Source organism: Rhincodon typus, chromosome 18, assembly GCF_021869965.1.
Source record: "Rhincodon typus isolate 14 chromosome 18, sRhiTyp1.1, whole genome shotgun sequence".
Lineage (NCBI taxonomy): Eukaryota > Metazoa > Chordata > Chondrichthyes > Orectolobiformes > Rhincodontidae > Rhincodon > Rhincodon typus.
The window spans coordinates 44,347,217-44,361,818 of record NC_063349.1 but is presented as its reverse complement, the minus strand read 5'-3'; the positions used below and the strand labels follow the sequence as shown (position 1 = coordinate 44,361,818).

Sequence of the window (14,602 nt, the reverse complement as noted above, 5' to 3'; positions counted from 1 at the left end):
ATATTTTACAGATTATCTGAAACATCCACCATCCAAATGCTTTAATTCACTTTCAGTATGGCAATAAACCTTTGTTCTTTTTGTTAACAGTCACTGAGTTCCTTTATTCATGTCCTTTTAGTCAGAGTGTGGGTGGTTTGGAGTTTTGTTTTAAAACTATCAGTGAGTTGAAAGCTCCCAGCCCTTTGGAGTAATAGATTTGCAAATATTGAATGAAAACATTTTCCCCCTAAGTTTCAGATATAAAGCAGAAACTGTAAACTGCATGAAATGGCTTCATCACCTTGTATTTTAATACAACTGAAAAGATTGTTAATCTGTATCTAAATGCTATACATAAATAAACTTAGCATTTTCATATTTTCTTACAATGCTCATTAACATTTCTAGATTATGAATGGATTCAAAGCATGCTGTAAATAAATTCAAACGATGTCAAAAGCCACGTCATGTTCAGAAAGGGGAAAGAAACCGTTGCAAAGCACAAGGTGAAAACTGATTAAAAATCAGATAATTTTATAAAGGAAAAGAAAGCAGGAAAAAAAAAGTGTGATCTTTAAAGCTCATGAACTGACCAGTGATGTCTCCAGTACATTAAGCTCTGTCTTACCGAGTCTGCTAAAATTATCACAGGGGAGAAGAATAGGCAGTTTATTAGGTTCAGTGTCTGTGATCATATTTTTACACCCTCACTATCCTCTACGTGTTAAAACATTTTGACTTAACACATGTAGCAGCAAACAGGGTCAGTGTTAGAGTCCATTCCCCTACCCTGATCAACATCCCTTAACCTCTGCATTATTTTGAACTCAAGTCACTGAGAAAATTTATGGTCCCTTTTACCAGCAAACACCGACCTCCATCCCTCCCTTTCTACTTCAAGGAAGTATTATATATGAGCCCAAAGACAATCAGGTGACCTCATACAATTAAACACTTCTGCACTCTTTCTACATTTCACATTGAAGATGTGAAAGCAAAGATCTGACTCAGAAGCTAAAGGTGATAGAAGCAACATGTAAAAAGTATTCCCGACTGCTTCTTACGTGTGACAAATGCAGTAAAACACTACTGACTGCTACAGACAGTGTAACACTAACTCATACTAACTTGTAACTAACACTGTGTAACATTAACTGCTACTGACCTATAACTAATGTAGTGAAACTCTAACTGTTTCTGACCTGTAATTAACAGTGTAGCACTGTCACTGACCTGTAAAACTAATGTAGTGAAACACTTTTACTGACCTGCAACTGACACAGTGTAGCATTTTTACTGACCTGTAATTAACGCAGTGTTACACTAACTCCTGCTGACCTGTAACTGAACATGCTAAAGAATTCAGGACAGAAATGGTAAAGGAAACGTGGGAGTTGAGGGAGGGAGTAAGAGAGGAGAGGATGACAGAGAAATAAATAACCCACTGTATAAAATATCCATAAACAAACATTTTAATTAAAATTCCCACATGCTCTTTCCTTTGAAGAATCTCTTTTAACAGGAACTGTTCTGGTTCTGGCATGTGTATGGCAAAAACACTACTGCCACTTCAAACCTGCAATCTCTACATTTCGCTAACGGATGGTTGGTTTTCATTCGCTTCTGATTAAATACTTTCTGAGGGAAAGACCTTGCCACTTGCGTTCCACTCTGGGCCTGTGCTTCTATTTAATAAAGACAGATAGAGTTGAAGTCTGAAATGTACTGAGCTACGTCCTTAGGGATTTCCCGTGTGGTGACAACAACTCCAGCCCTGACTGCAACCATAAGCTCCAGCGAGATGGATGGCAGTGCGTCGCTTTATCAATCACAACTTCAAAATCCAAACATAAATCCTTTATCTCCTGAGGTTATTGTTCCCCAGCCAAATTCAAAGTTTTAGTAAGAACACACCTGTCTTACTGCGTTCTGGAAAATGCTTTTCAGCCCTCAAGCTCCACAAAGATCCACCAATAATTTGGGATCCCCACACACACACACATGCAATCAACAGCAACTCAATTTCTCACTGTGCATTTCCACAACAGTACCAGCACAGTCCCACAAGGCAAGAGCTTAGTAACACTGGAACTACATGCAAGGCAATGTCATGCAATGTCGCCATCATTCACAACTTGGAAACTACAGATGGACATTAAAACTGCTGCCATTGTGAAGAGTTACAAGCTGACTGACTAGCTGTTGGACTGGGTCTGTATTATTCTTCTACAGTCACCCTATAGTTAGACAAGCGAGAGCTAAACCACTGACAGGTTGCTTACAATATGGTAGCTCCATAGAAATCCAGCCATTCTCTTTACTCTCAATCTTCTTCAACTTTCCAAACAAGACCAATAAACAAGCTGATCTTTCATCAAAACAGGGAAAAGTTATAAATAATAGACTTCAAGCAATAGTTTTCAAGTGAAAAGGTTGGTGTGAATTTAGGGGAATGGGAGCGGAAAATAAACAGAAGGGGAGGTTTGATACGGGTACAAGACTGAAGACACTGAATGATAAAGGGGGTGGGATTCCAAAGGGAATCGTAATGTGACAAGAAACAGAACTACTCCATTACTTTCCACATCACCATTCCTTCTGGCTTGGAAACCTCTTGTCATTTAATTGCTGCCGTCTTCCAGCCCATCCCAAATCTATCCTTTTTTTTTCATAGAAATCATAGAATCCCTACAGTGTGGAAACAGGCCCTTCAGCCCAACAAGTCCACACCAACCCTCAGAGCATCCCACCCAGACCCATCCCCCTTTAATCCCCCTAATCTAGGCATCCCTTGGACACTATGGGTAATTTAGCATGGCCAATTCACCTAACCTACACATCTTTGGACTGTGGGGGCAATCGGAGCACCTGGAGAAAACCCACGCAGACACAGGAAGAATGTGCAAACTCCACACAGACAGTCACCCGAGGGTGGAATTGAACCCCGGTCCCTGGTGCTGTGAGGCTGCAGTGCTAACCACTGAGCCACCGTGCTGCCCAGCTAAAACCTGTTTCTTTCCAAACTTTTCCCTGTTCTAATGAAAGGTCACCGACTCAAAAACGTTAACTCTGTTTCCTGTTGCTGGGCAGGCTTGGCTATCCCCAGCATCTGCTGAATTTCTGCCCTTCTTCTGACTCAGATCTCGATCTTTCACCCTATTCAAATGTCCTCACAACAAATGAGATATCATCACTGAGCGTTTTTGGCTTTTAAAGATCACACAAGGTTTGTGCAGTGACGTTAAAGCAGAAAGAGCCCATATAAAACAGTACAAACAGTACAAAAAATGCTCCATTATTTACTTAAAAGATACAATTCCTAAACTACATTAAAAAAAAAGTTCCATTTGTATTTGCAAAGAGTAAGTGAATACATGCTGATGGTCAGACCTCAACTCTGGCTCTTCAAATGAAGCAGCAATGCCCTCACAGCAGCTTCCTCACTAAAGCTTGTGTTGAGCAGTTCAGAGTGAGTTGCAGCAACACAGGGTCGAGGTAATTGTTTTCTGTTATACCTCGGAGAGGCTGCTGAGAAAAGTTAGTCCCTCAGATGGTAGCAGCACCTGACAAGAACAGACAGTTAACCCTAACTTGACAGAACTCCCGTTTTTAAAAAAAAAGTACCTGCATGAAGGATTGAAATGTGATGTTTCTCTCCGACTGCTGCTCTTACTGGGGAACACGGTTTGCTGAGCATACAGTTCAGACAGACAGGCAAAGTCCTGAGAAACTTCCCCCTCCCTCGCAGACCGGTTTAGGCAAATGACCTCTTAATGCAACTCAAGACAGACATCAGTAACACCTTCTCACGCAAAGAATAAAACGGTTAAAAATCTACTTTCCTGGTATCAAGCCAGAGATCGGGGCAACAAAAACAGCTGTCCGAGCTCCGACACATGGAAATAACTTTGGAATCCATCTCAAAGTGAGATTCCTGTACCAACAAGGCTGTGGCCTGTTGAACGTGGAGTTTTTGTATGCGGCTGTTAGGGTCTTTTTTGATGAAGAGTGGAGGTTCTGAATCAGCACTACATCTTTTGGAGAAGGATAGTGAGGGGGCGAAGTGGGGAGAAGGGTGAACAGAAGTTGCCAGAGAGAAGCTGACGGTGTTTAGCGCTTTGTAATTCTTTGGCAAAAGATTAAGGAGCCATTGGAGCAGGTTTCCCAGTGCAGGGGATGACTAGAACCGTGCCTGGCAGACAAAACTCCGAGCTTCTGAAGAATGCTTCGTGATTTTGTGAGGGCATCGAACTGTCGTCCAACCAAGATTAGGCTTTGTATTTTTTACCAGTTCTGGAGATCTGATGGAACAAAGTCATTGAGAAAGCCATTCCAAGGATCTGAAAGAGAATGGAACAGAACTAAGTAAGTTGAGAGAAGCCACACAAGAGTTTACACTGGAATTCCCATTTCTGTTATCAAAATTCTGTCTTCCCCAGTACAAGCCCTCCAGCGCCAATGGGAATAGTGTGCAGTGAGAAAACAAATCACTAAGAGTATAAATACTTGTCAAGAGTTGGAAGACACATCAGAAGGGCTGGGAACAAAACAAAAACATTTACATGTAATGATCAGGGTCACTCAGAGTCTGTGGTCAGCAAATTATCCGGAACATCTGAAATTGAAAGTTATCTAGAATGGCAAAAGCTTAATAGAAGTGTTTTAAAAAAGACCAAGTGAATTCACCATTGACTTTTTCTTTATTCTTTTGTGGGATGTAGGCGTTGCTAAGGCCAGCATGTACTGCCCGTCCCTAATGGGAAGAGTGTCATGCTTAGCCCATTTCAGAGGGCAGTTAAAAGCCAACTGTGTTGCTGGGGTTTAGGCTCACATGTATAGCAGAGCAAGTAAGGACGGCAGATCTCCCTCCCTAAAGGGCACTGCGTTTTCCATCATCGCCATCATGGAGCATAGCTTTCAAATTCAGAGTTTTATTAACTGCATTTAAATGGCATCACTGCCATGATAGGATTTGAACAATGTCCTGAGGTGACCAGCTTGGGCCTCTGGGTTACAGGTTGAGTGGATTTGCTGCCACAGCATCATCGTCCATTTGGCTGTTCACACAGGTCAGTTGAGAGTAAAGGGTCAGGAACATTTGTACAAGTGGAAGCTAGGTTTGACGTCAGGAGATTCCTGTTCTAATGCAAACAGCTGTCAACTCTTGGAACCAGAAGGATGCAGCACAGGAAGTGACCATTCGGCCCATTTTGAGATGGCTACCCCATTCCTTTGCTCAGGGCCCACTGTCCTCCAAACCTTTGCTTTCTTGATACACATCCAATTCCCTCTTGAAAGTCACCATTGAATCTGATGCTTAATGAAATTTTCAGCTTCGCTCCAGTTCTCTTGCTGATTATCATTAACCCACGTCCTCCAGTTACCATTCCTCCTGCCACCCAGACCAACTTTCTCCATCAAAATACTTCACCTTTTTCAACAGCCTGACCAATTCTCCTGGTTGGAATTCTCCGCTCCAAGGTGAACTTCACCAGTCTTTGTGTCGTGAACATTTCTCATCCCTTTTCTCTCTTTTCCTTACCACACCGAAGAGATCATCTTTCCAACAAGATGCACGCTCTGCTTCCTCGACCAATCTTCATCAAAGCCGATGACCAGCCAACTCTCCCTCCTATCTCTCAGGTGAACTATGATAGTTAATGATCCTCCATCCTCATGCCCTCCCCTTTGAAAACTGCCACCATCACCTTTTTCCTCTTAAATCAGGCCCTTGACCGCTCCATCCTTAAGAACGCCCATCTAAATTCCAATCCCCCCAACTTTCCTGCTGCCACTTCCCAAATAAAGCACAATCTTTCCAAAGGTTGAAAATCCCTTGATTGAGTTTCCAGCCCTGTCACTGCACTGAAACAGCCTGCCACAATGGAGTATTTGTGCACGTTTGAATTTAATTTTCTGTCGCTCCAGTCGGACGTCGGAGGCCCTTCAATGGTGTTGACCAACCGTACAGACTAGCTCCCAACCTCATCGTCCCTCACACTGGAGCTATCCCTTTATAGCAAAGACCCCACAAGCCACTTTCAGGTATAACTCCCCCATGGACGTATCGGTGTCCAAATGTTGGAAATTCTAAGTGAAGTGAAGATTTACAGATACTTTCCCGGAAGTGGACTCAGAGGAGCAGGGTGGGCACTGCTGCCATCTAACGCATGGGCAATGAGTCAAACAGGGAAGGTCATTCTGCCCTCTCCAACAGGACAGCAGTCGATTGTTATAAAAGTGTGAATCCATCCTCCTGATGGTGCTTTGAAATTCGGAAACCGGTCTTGCTAAGCTCACTTTGCTTGAATCAATTTAAAGGATGCAGGAAAGCTGCCACGTTGCTGATTGAATCAAGCCAACAAAAGATATTTCACGAAGAATAAAAGGGGAAGGTGTCAGGATTGATCAAAGAAACTGGTTCGAAGATTTAACAAGATGATATATGAGCGAGAGGCTCCTCTGTCTGGTTACGATTAAAGAATGCTGTTACATCCCAAGTACGTGTTATACTACAGATCACCAAATAGCGGAAAAGAGATACAGAAATTGCAGACAGATGTAGGAATTAAATCAAACTGATAATAGGGGACCTGAACTGCCCAGATAAAACCAGGATAGTCACAGTTGAAAGAGTAAAAGAGAAGCAGGAACCCCTGAAACGTATACAAGAAAATTTGGTCGGCCTATTTCTCAGGATGTCCTGTGGTGTAGTGGGATAGAAACGATAGGCTCGTTGGCTTACTGACCATGGGAGGTTATAAAACAGCTAAACAGGTTGCGATTGTCGGTCTGCACATCCTCCCAAACCATCAGGTGGTAGGAAAAACAGAACCAAAGAAACTGCGGATGCTATAAATCAAAAACAAAAACAGAAATTGCTAGATTAGCTCAGCAGGTCTGGCAGTACCTGGAGAGAAATCAGAGTTAATGTTTCGGGTTGAGTGACCCTTCCCTTTGTTGGGTAAAAGAAGGAGAATCTCCTGGTCAGCCCTCCTGCCGAAGGAAATACCAAACCACTGCACTACTTTGCCCATTAGCGTGGACCAGACCAAACGACACCCATGGCCCAACCCCTGAGGATGAGAGAAAGGGCACAAGGCAGGCAGATCGTTACAGGGGAGTTGACGGCTTAGTCCCATGGATGGAGAGTCAGGCGTTGCTCGAGGCCTGGCCTGCAGTCATTCTGGTCAAAATAGGTCACTACAGGATGTCCAGCCTTCACGGGAGAGGAAGTCGCACCCTCAGATGCTGCTGGCCAACCTGATTGGCCAGCAGCTCCATCATGCCCAACAGCACCAGAGCTCAGCAGTGGGTACTACTGGTAGTGCGGGAAAAAGTCCAAGGAGAATCATGGCTGCCCCAAAAGAAGGTAAAACCCTGGGGTTCCATGTTTGAGGAGGAATTGTAGAGTTGGGGGTGGGGTGGGGGGGTGGTGAAGGTGGGAGTGATTGGACTCCGTCAGGTATCCCCTGAATGTGAGCTGTCCCCTTGCTTCCCAACTTTGTGCGCACGAGTGTTTAAAGGGGACCGCATTTATGAGTTATTTATTGTCACGTATCTAGAAACATACAGTGAAAAGTGCTTTGTCACCACAATCCAGCACCATTTTGAGTTACAAAAAGAATAAAAAGAAATTACTTAAACAGATTTCATCCTCTGTATAAGGGGTCTTCAAACACGGCTTCTGCAAGGTGTCCCAGACCCCAGACCTGCTCAGGGTACAGCACAATAAGCCCAGCTTCAGGCTTACTGCAGCCAGGTAAGGGGATCAATTGAACTTTCAATTAGCTCAATCGAGACTTATTAGCTGCATTTATAATTGAGGACTTAGCACTGATCCCTGTCACACTCCACTAGTTATAACTTGGGAGTAACCCAGGAGGAAACTGCGGCCCACTTAACCTAACATCGATCATGGGGAAGGTTCTAGAATCCAGTATTAACACAGTTATATAACAAGATGCTTAAAAATCTCAGGTAGAATCAACATGGCTTTGTGGAAGGGAAATTGTGTCTAACAAATTTGTTGGAATTTTTTTTTGGATGAAATAACATTTCTGGTGGACTGAAGGGAATGGATAAATGATTTGTACCTGGATCTCCAGAAGGTATTTGATAAGGTACTGCCATTAAAGATGGCTGTACAAGCAAAGTCATGGTGTAGGAGTCACAAATTAGAATGGATAAAGCAATAATTAGCAAACATGAAGCAAAGATTAGGGATAGATTGGTGATTTTTTGGTTGGTAAACTGTAACTAGTGGAGCACCACAGAGTTCAGTTTCTGGGTCTCGAACTACTTAAAATCTTTATCAATGTCTCTTATTGAAGATGATCAATCTAATCATCTTACTGAAACATGTATAAGATCTTGAGGGTACAGGAATAGGGTGGATGCTGTTTCCTCTTCTGGTGAGACAAGAACAAGCGAATTTGTTTAAGAATGAGCTATTTTTTAAGGCAGAAATGGAGATAATATGTTTGTCTCAGAAGGTTGTCCAAGTGTGGAATTTTCTTCCCCAGAAGGTAGTTGGAGGCTGGCTCATTACATCTATTCAAGGCTGCGTTAAGTAGATCTTTTACAGACAAGTTATAAGGAGGTGGTCACACCCAAGGTACAGGAAAAAGGTAGCTGGGTGACTGTCAGGAGGGGGAAAGGGAACAGGCAGACAGTGCAGGGATCCCCTGTGGCCGTTCCCCTCAATAATAAGTATACTGTTTTGGATACTGTTGTGGGGGGGAATGACCTACCAGGGGAAGGCCATAGCGGACAGGTCTCTGGCACTGAGCCTGACCCTGTGGCACAGAAAGGAAGGGGGGAGAATAGGAGAGCAATTGTAGTGGGGGATTCAATAGTAAGAGGCACAGACAGGCGGTTCTGTGGACGCAAACGAGATGAAAAGATGGTATATGGTGAGTGTAGGTAGGGAGTTAGGAAGGGGATAGGTCAGTCCAGGGAGGACGGACAGGTCAAGGGGGCGGGATGAGGTTGGTCGGTAGGAGATGGAGGTGCGGCTTGAGGTGGGAGGAGGGGATAGGTGGGAGGAAGAACAGGTTAGGGAGGCAGGGACGAGCTGGACTGGTTTTGGGATGCAGTAGGGGGAGGGGAGATTTTGAAACTTGTACCACCCCACCAACCTCCGGATCCAACGCATCATCCTCCGACACTTCCGTCATCTGCAATCCGACCCCACCACCAAAGACATCTTTCCCTCCCCACCCTTATCTGCTTTCCGGAGGGACAACTCTCTCCGTGACTCCCTTGTCCGCTCCACACTCCCCTCCAGCTCCACCACACCCGGCACTTTTCCCTGCAACCGCAGGAAGTGCTACACCTGCCCCCATACCTCCTCCCTCACCCCCATCCCAGGCCCCAAGAAGACTTTCCACATCAAGCAGATGTTCACCTGCACATCTGCCAATGTGGTATACTGCATCCGCTGTACCCGGTGTGGCTTCCTCTACATCGGGGAAACCAAGCGGAGACTCGGGGACCGCTTTGCAGAACACCTACGCTCGGTTCGCAACAAACAGCTGCACCTCCCAGTCGCGAACCATTTCAACTCCCCCTCCCATTCCTCAGACGACATGTCCATCCTGGGCCTCCTGCAGTGCCACAACGATGCCACCCGAAGGTTGCAGGAACAGCAACTCATATTCCGCTTGGGAACCCTGCAGCCCAATGGTATCAATGTGGATTTCACAAGTTTCAAAATCTCCCCTCCCCCTACCGCATCCCAAAACCAGTCCAGCTCGTCCCTGCCTCCCTAACCCGTTCTTCCTCCCACCCATCCCCTCCATCTCCTACCGACCAACCTCATCCCGCCCCCTTGACCTGTCCATCCTCCCTGGACTGACCTATCCCCTTCCTAACTCCCTACCTACACTCACCTTTACTGGCTCCATCCCCGCCTCTTCGACCTGTTTGTTTCCTCTCCACCTATCCTCTCCTCTATCCCTCTTCTATCCGCCTCCCACCCTCTCCCTATTTATTCCAAAACCCCCTTCCCCTCCCCCTTTTCTGATGAAGGGTCTAGGCCCGAAACATCAGCCTCTCTGCTCCTATGATGCTGCTTGGCCTGCTGTGTTCATCCAGCCCTGCACCTTGTTGTCTCGGATTCTCCAGCATCTGCAGTTCCTACCATCTCTGAAAAGATGGTATGTTGCCTCCCGGGTGCCAGGGTCCATGATGTCGCGGATCATGTCTTCAAGATACTTAAGGGGGAGGGTGAGCAACCAGCAGTTATGGTACACATCAGTACCAATGACATAGGTAGAAAAAGGACTGAGAATGCGAAAAACGAGTACAGGGAGTTAGGTTGGACGCTGAAGTCCAGGACAAACAGGGTAGTTATCTCTGGATTACTACCAGTGCCACGTGATAACGAGGTAAGAAATAGGAAAAGAGTGCAGCTAAACACGTGGCTACAGGGCTGGTGTAGGAGGGAGGGCTTCCATTATGTGGGTAATTGGAGCACATTCTGGGGAAGGTGGGACCTGTACAGTAAGGACGGGTTGCACCAGAACCGGAAGGGCACAAATATCCTGGGAGGGAGGTTTGCTCGAGCTGTACGGGATGATTTAAACTAGTTTGGCAGGGGGTGGGGAACCGGATTTATAATTCAGAGGATGAGGTATTCAGCCTTCCAACAGACACAACAGGGAGTGAGGTTGTTAATAAAGAAATGCGGTCGATGGAGCGTAATTGCGGACACCGAGATGGTTTGAGGTGTGTATACTTCAATGCTAGAAGTATCAGAAATAAGGCAGAAACTTAGAGCATGGATGGGTACTTGGAATTACGACGTTGTGGCCACGACAGAAACTTGGGTAACTCAGGGAGAAGAATGGTTGTTGGAAGTTCTGGGATTTAGATGCTTTAAAAGAAATAGGGAGGGTGGAAAAAGAGGCAGGGGAGTGGCATTGCTAGTCAGGGCTAGTATAGCAGCTACTGAAAGGCAGTTCGAGAATGATATGTCTACAGAGTCAGTTTGGGTGGAGGTCCAGAACAAGAAAGGAGCAGTCACTTTGTTGGGGGCTTTTTACAGACCCCCTAATAGTGGCAGAGAAGTAGAGGAGCGGATTGGGAGGCAGATACTGGAAAGGTGCAGAAGTCACAGGGTTGTAGTCATGGGTGACTTCAACTTTCCAAATATTGATTGGAAACATTTTAGTTGTAATAGTTTAGATAGAGCAGATTTTGTCCACTGTGTTCAGGAAGGATTCCTGACACAGTATGTAGATAGACCAACCCAGGAGAGGCCACTTTGGATTTGGTGCTTGGCAATGAACCGGGCCAAGTGTTAGACCTGTTGGTAGGAGAGCATTTTGGCGGTAGCGATCATAACTCTGTTACTTTTACAATAGTCATGGAAAAGGATAGGTACATACAGCAGGGTAAAGTTTATAATTGGCAGAAGGGTAATTACAATTCTGTTAGGCAAGAACTGGGTAACATAAATTGGGAACAGATGCTGTCAGGGAAGAGCACTATTGAAACGTGGAGATTGTTTAAGGAATGCATACTGCGTGTGCTCAATATGTTTGTCCCTAGTTGGCATGGAAGATGCAGTCGAGCGAGGGAGCCTTGGTTCTCGAGAGAGGTCGAACGACTGGTTAAGAGGAAGAAGGATGCTTATGTAAGGTTTAGGAAACCAGGATCGGAAAAGGCTCTAGAGGAATACAAGTTATCCAGGAAGGAGCTGAAGAAAAAGCTTAGAACAGCTATAAGGGGGCATGAGAAAACCTTGATAGATAGGATCAAGGAAAACTCCAAGGCTTTTTACACATACGTGAGGAATAAGAGAATGACCAGAGAAAGGGTAGGGCCGATCAAGGATTGTAAAGGGAATTTGTGCACGGAGCCTAAACAGATAGGAGAGGTCCTTAATGAATACTTTTCGTCGGTATTCACAACTGAGAGGGACGTAGTTGTAGAGGAGGAGAGTGTGAAACAGGCTGGTAGGCTAGAGGAGGTCGACATTAGTAAGGAGGATGTGCTAGGAATTTTGAGGAAGTTGAAGATAGATAAGTCCCCTGGGCCTGATGGGATTTATCCAAGGATTCTATGGGAAGCAAGGGAAGAGATCGCAGGGCCTTTGGCGATGATCTTTTTGTCCTCACTGTCCACGGGTATAGTGCCGGAAGATTGGAAAGAGGCAAACGTCATTCCCTTGTTCAAAAAAGGGAACAGGGATAACCCCGGAAATTACAGGCCAGTCAGTCTTACATCAGTGGTGGGGAAATTATTGGAAAGGGCTCTAAGAGTCAGGATTTATGATCACTTGGAAAGGCACAGTTTGATTCGTGATAGTCAGCATGGATTTGTGAGGGGTAGATCATGCCTCACAAACCTTACTGAGTTCTTTGAAGAGGTGACCAAACACGTGGATGAAGATAAAGCAGTGGATGTGGTATACATGGATTTAAGGAAGGCGTTTGATAAGGATCCCCATGGTAGGCTCATGCAGAAGGTAAGGAGGCATGGGATAGGGGGAAATGTGGCAGATTGGATTCAGAATTGGCTGACCCTTAGAAGACAAAGGGTGGTAGTGGATGGAAAATATTCATCATGGTTTTCACTTACGAGTGGCGTACCACAAGAATCTGTTCTGGGTCCTCTTCTATTTGTGATTTTTGTAATGATTTGGATGAAGGAATGGAAGGGTGGATTAGCAAGTTCGCGGACGATACAAAGGTGGGTCGCGTTGTGGACAGTGCGGAGGTTACAAAGGGACATTGATAGAATGCAGAGCTGGGCTGAGAAGTGGCAGATAGAGTTTAACCCTGAAAAATGAGGTGATTCATTTTGGAAGGACAAACTTGAAAGCAGAGTACAGGGTTAATGGAAAGATTCTTGGCAGTGTGGAGGAGCAGAGGGATCTTGGGGTTCATGTTCACAGTTCCCTGAAAGCTGCCACCCAGGTGGAGAGAGTTGTTAAGAAGGTATATGGTGTGTTAGCTTTCCTTAATAGAGGGATCGAGTTCAAGAGCCATGAAGTTATGCTCCAGCTATACAAAAGCCTGGTTCGGCCACATCTGGAGTATTGTGTCCAGTTCTGGTTGCCTCATTACAGGAAAGATGCAGAAGCATTGGAAAAGGTACAGAGGAGATTTACCAGGATGTTGCCTGGAATGGAGGGAAGGTCTTACGAGGAAAGGTTGAGAGAGCTAGGGCTTTTCTCTTTAGAACGACGAAGGATGAGAGGTGACTTGATATTGGTGTACAAAATGATCAGAGGTATAGATAGAGTGGACAGCCAGAGACTTTTTCCTAGGGTGGAGGTAGCTATTACGAGGGGACATAGTTTTAAAGTGAGTGGAGGTAGATACAGGGGAGATGTCAGAGGTAGGTTCTTTACTCAGAGAGTGGTAGGGGCATGGAATGCATTGCCGGAGAGGGTAGTGGAGTCGGTCTCATTAGGGGCATTTAACTAGCTATTAGATAGGCACATGGATAATAATATAAGGTAGGGGTGGAGGTTAGATAGACCTTAGGATTAGGGTAAAAGTTTGGCACAACATCGTGGGCCGAAGGGCCTGTACTGTGCTGTACTGTTCTATGTTCTAAAACCAGGCTAAACATGATCTTAACAAATGATGGAACAGATTCAATGGGCTGAATGGCCATACCACTGCTCCTATGTTCCTATTAAAGATGTAGAAATTAAAATGCAACAGATAATGGAAGCTTACGAAAACTGTTAACCTCATCATGCAGTAGAGAACCAAGTTTTAAACCAAGAAAGTAAGACAAAGGAATTTTTTGAGGTGCTGAATAAACATTTTGCATCTGTCTTCATTATAGAAGAGGATATTGCCATAAGAACAGTAGAGAAGTGTTCTACCATATTAGATAACTTAAAAATAGATAAGGAAGAAATGCTTAAAAGGTTGGCAACGGTCAAAGTTAGAGAATTCACCCAGACCAAATGGAATGCGTCTTTCATTACTGACTGAAACAAGGGTAAAAATTTGCTCAACTTCCAGTTACAATCTTCCAATTGTTCTTCAATTGGAGTGTTGTGTCAAAGGATTGGAGGATTGCAAATCTTACAGCTGCTCATAGCCGTTGGAAAAACACTGTACCTGAATCACCACAATGGACATCACTATCGAGCCAATCACAGCTGTTTGCTTCTCAAGCAATGACTCAATAGTATCGTAGCAACCCTAAAACAGAGAGAGTGAGAGAGAGAGAGGGGCTTTTAGACTCACTGAGCAATCAGCAAACCATTACTGGGGAATGTTAGCATACCAGAGTATCAAGCACCTACCTGCACAAACCACTTGCTGGGATTGTTCTCTCCACACCCTTTGCTGTATTCCTGACAGCAGGAATCAGGGACTTTGTTACCACCCAGTATGCTATCCCAATCAGTCGTGTTGTCAACACCACAGCACTCATACTGCGAAAAAGAGAGAGAGACAGAGAGAGATGCATACATTACTGTAAAGTACTGAACTACAAGGTAGGCAGAAAAGGACTATGTGAGAGAGAGAGAGAAAGCGGGGGCAGAGAAAGAGAGAGGAAGGAGGGGGAGGGAGAGAGAGAGAAAGAGAGTGGGGGGGGAGAGAGAGAGCGCGAGCGGTGGGCAAAGAGAGAGAGAGAGCGCGAG

General features: G+C 45.0%; 1 protein-coding gene across 4 annotated transcripts in view; it reads right to left on the bottom strand.

The window, feature by feature from the left end:
- Positions 1-271: 271 nt before the first annotated feature.
- Positions 272-14,602, bottom strand: part of tspan9a (tetraspanin 9a) — a 120,066-nt gene continuing 105,735 nt past the window's right edge. For all 4 annotated transcript variants that reach the window (XM_048607597.1, XM_048607599.1, XM_048607596.1 and 1 more), the window contains 3 exons: positions 14,261-14,392; positions 14,073-14,156; positions 272-4,322 (listed from right to left, as the gene is read on the bottom strand). In XM_048607597.1, the coding sequence (XP_048463554.1) occupies positions 4,251-4,322; positions 14,073-14,156; positions 14,261-14,392 (288 nt within the window). In that variant the 3' untranslated portion in view covers positions 272-4,250. The remainder of the gene's footprint in view (positions 4,323-14,072; positions 14,157-14,260; positions 14,393-14,602) is intronic.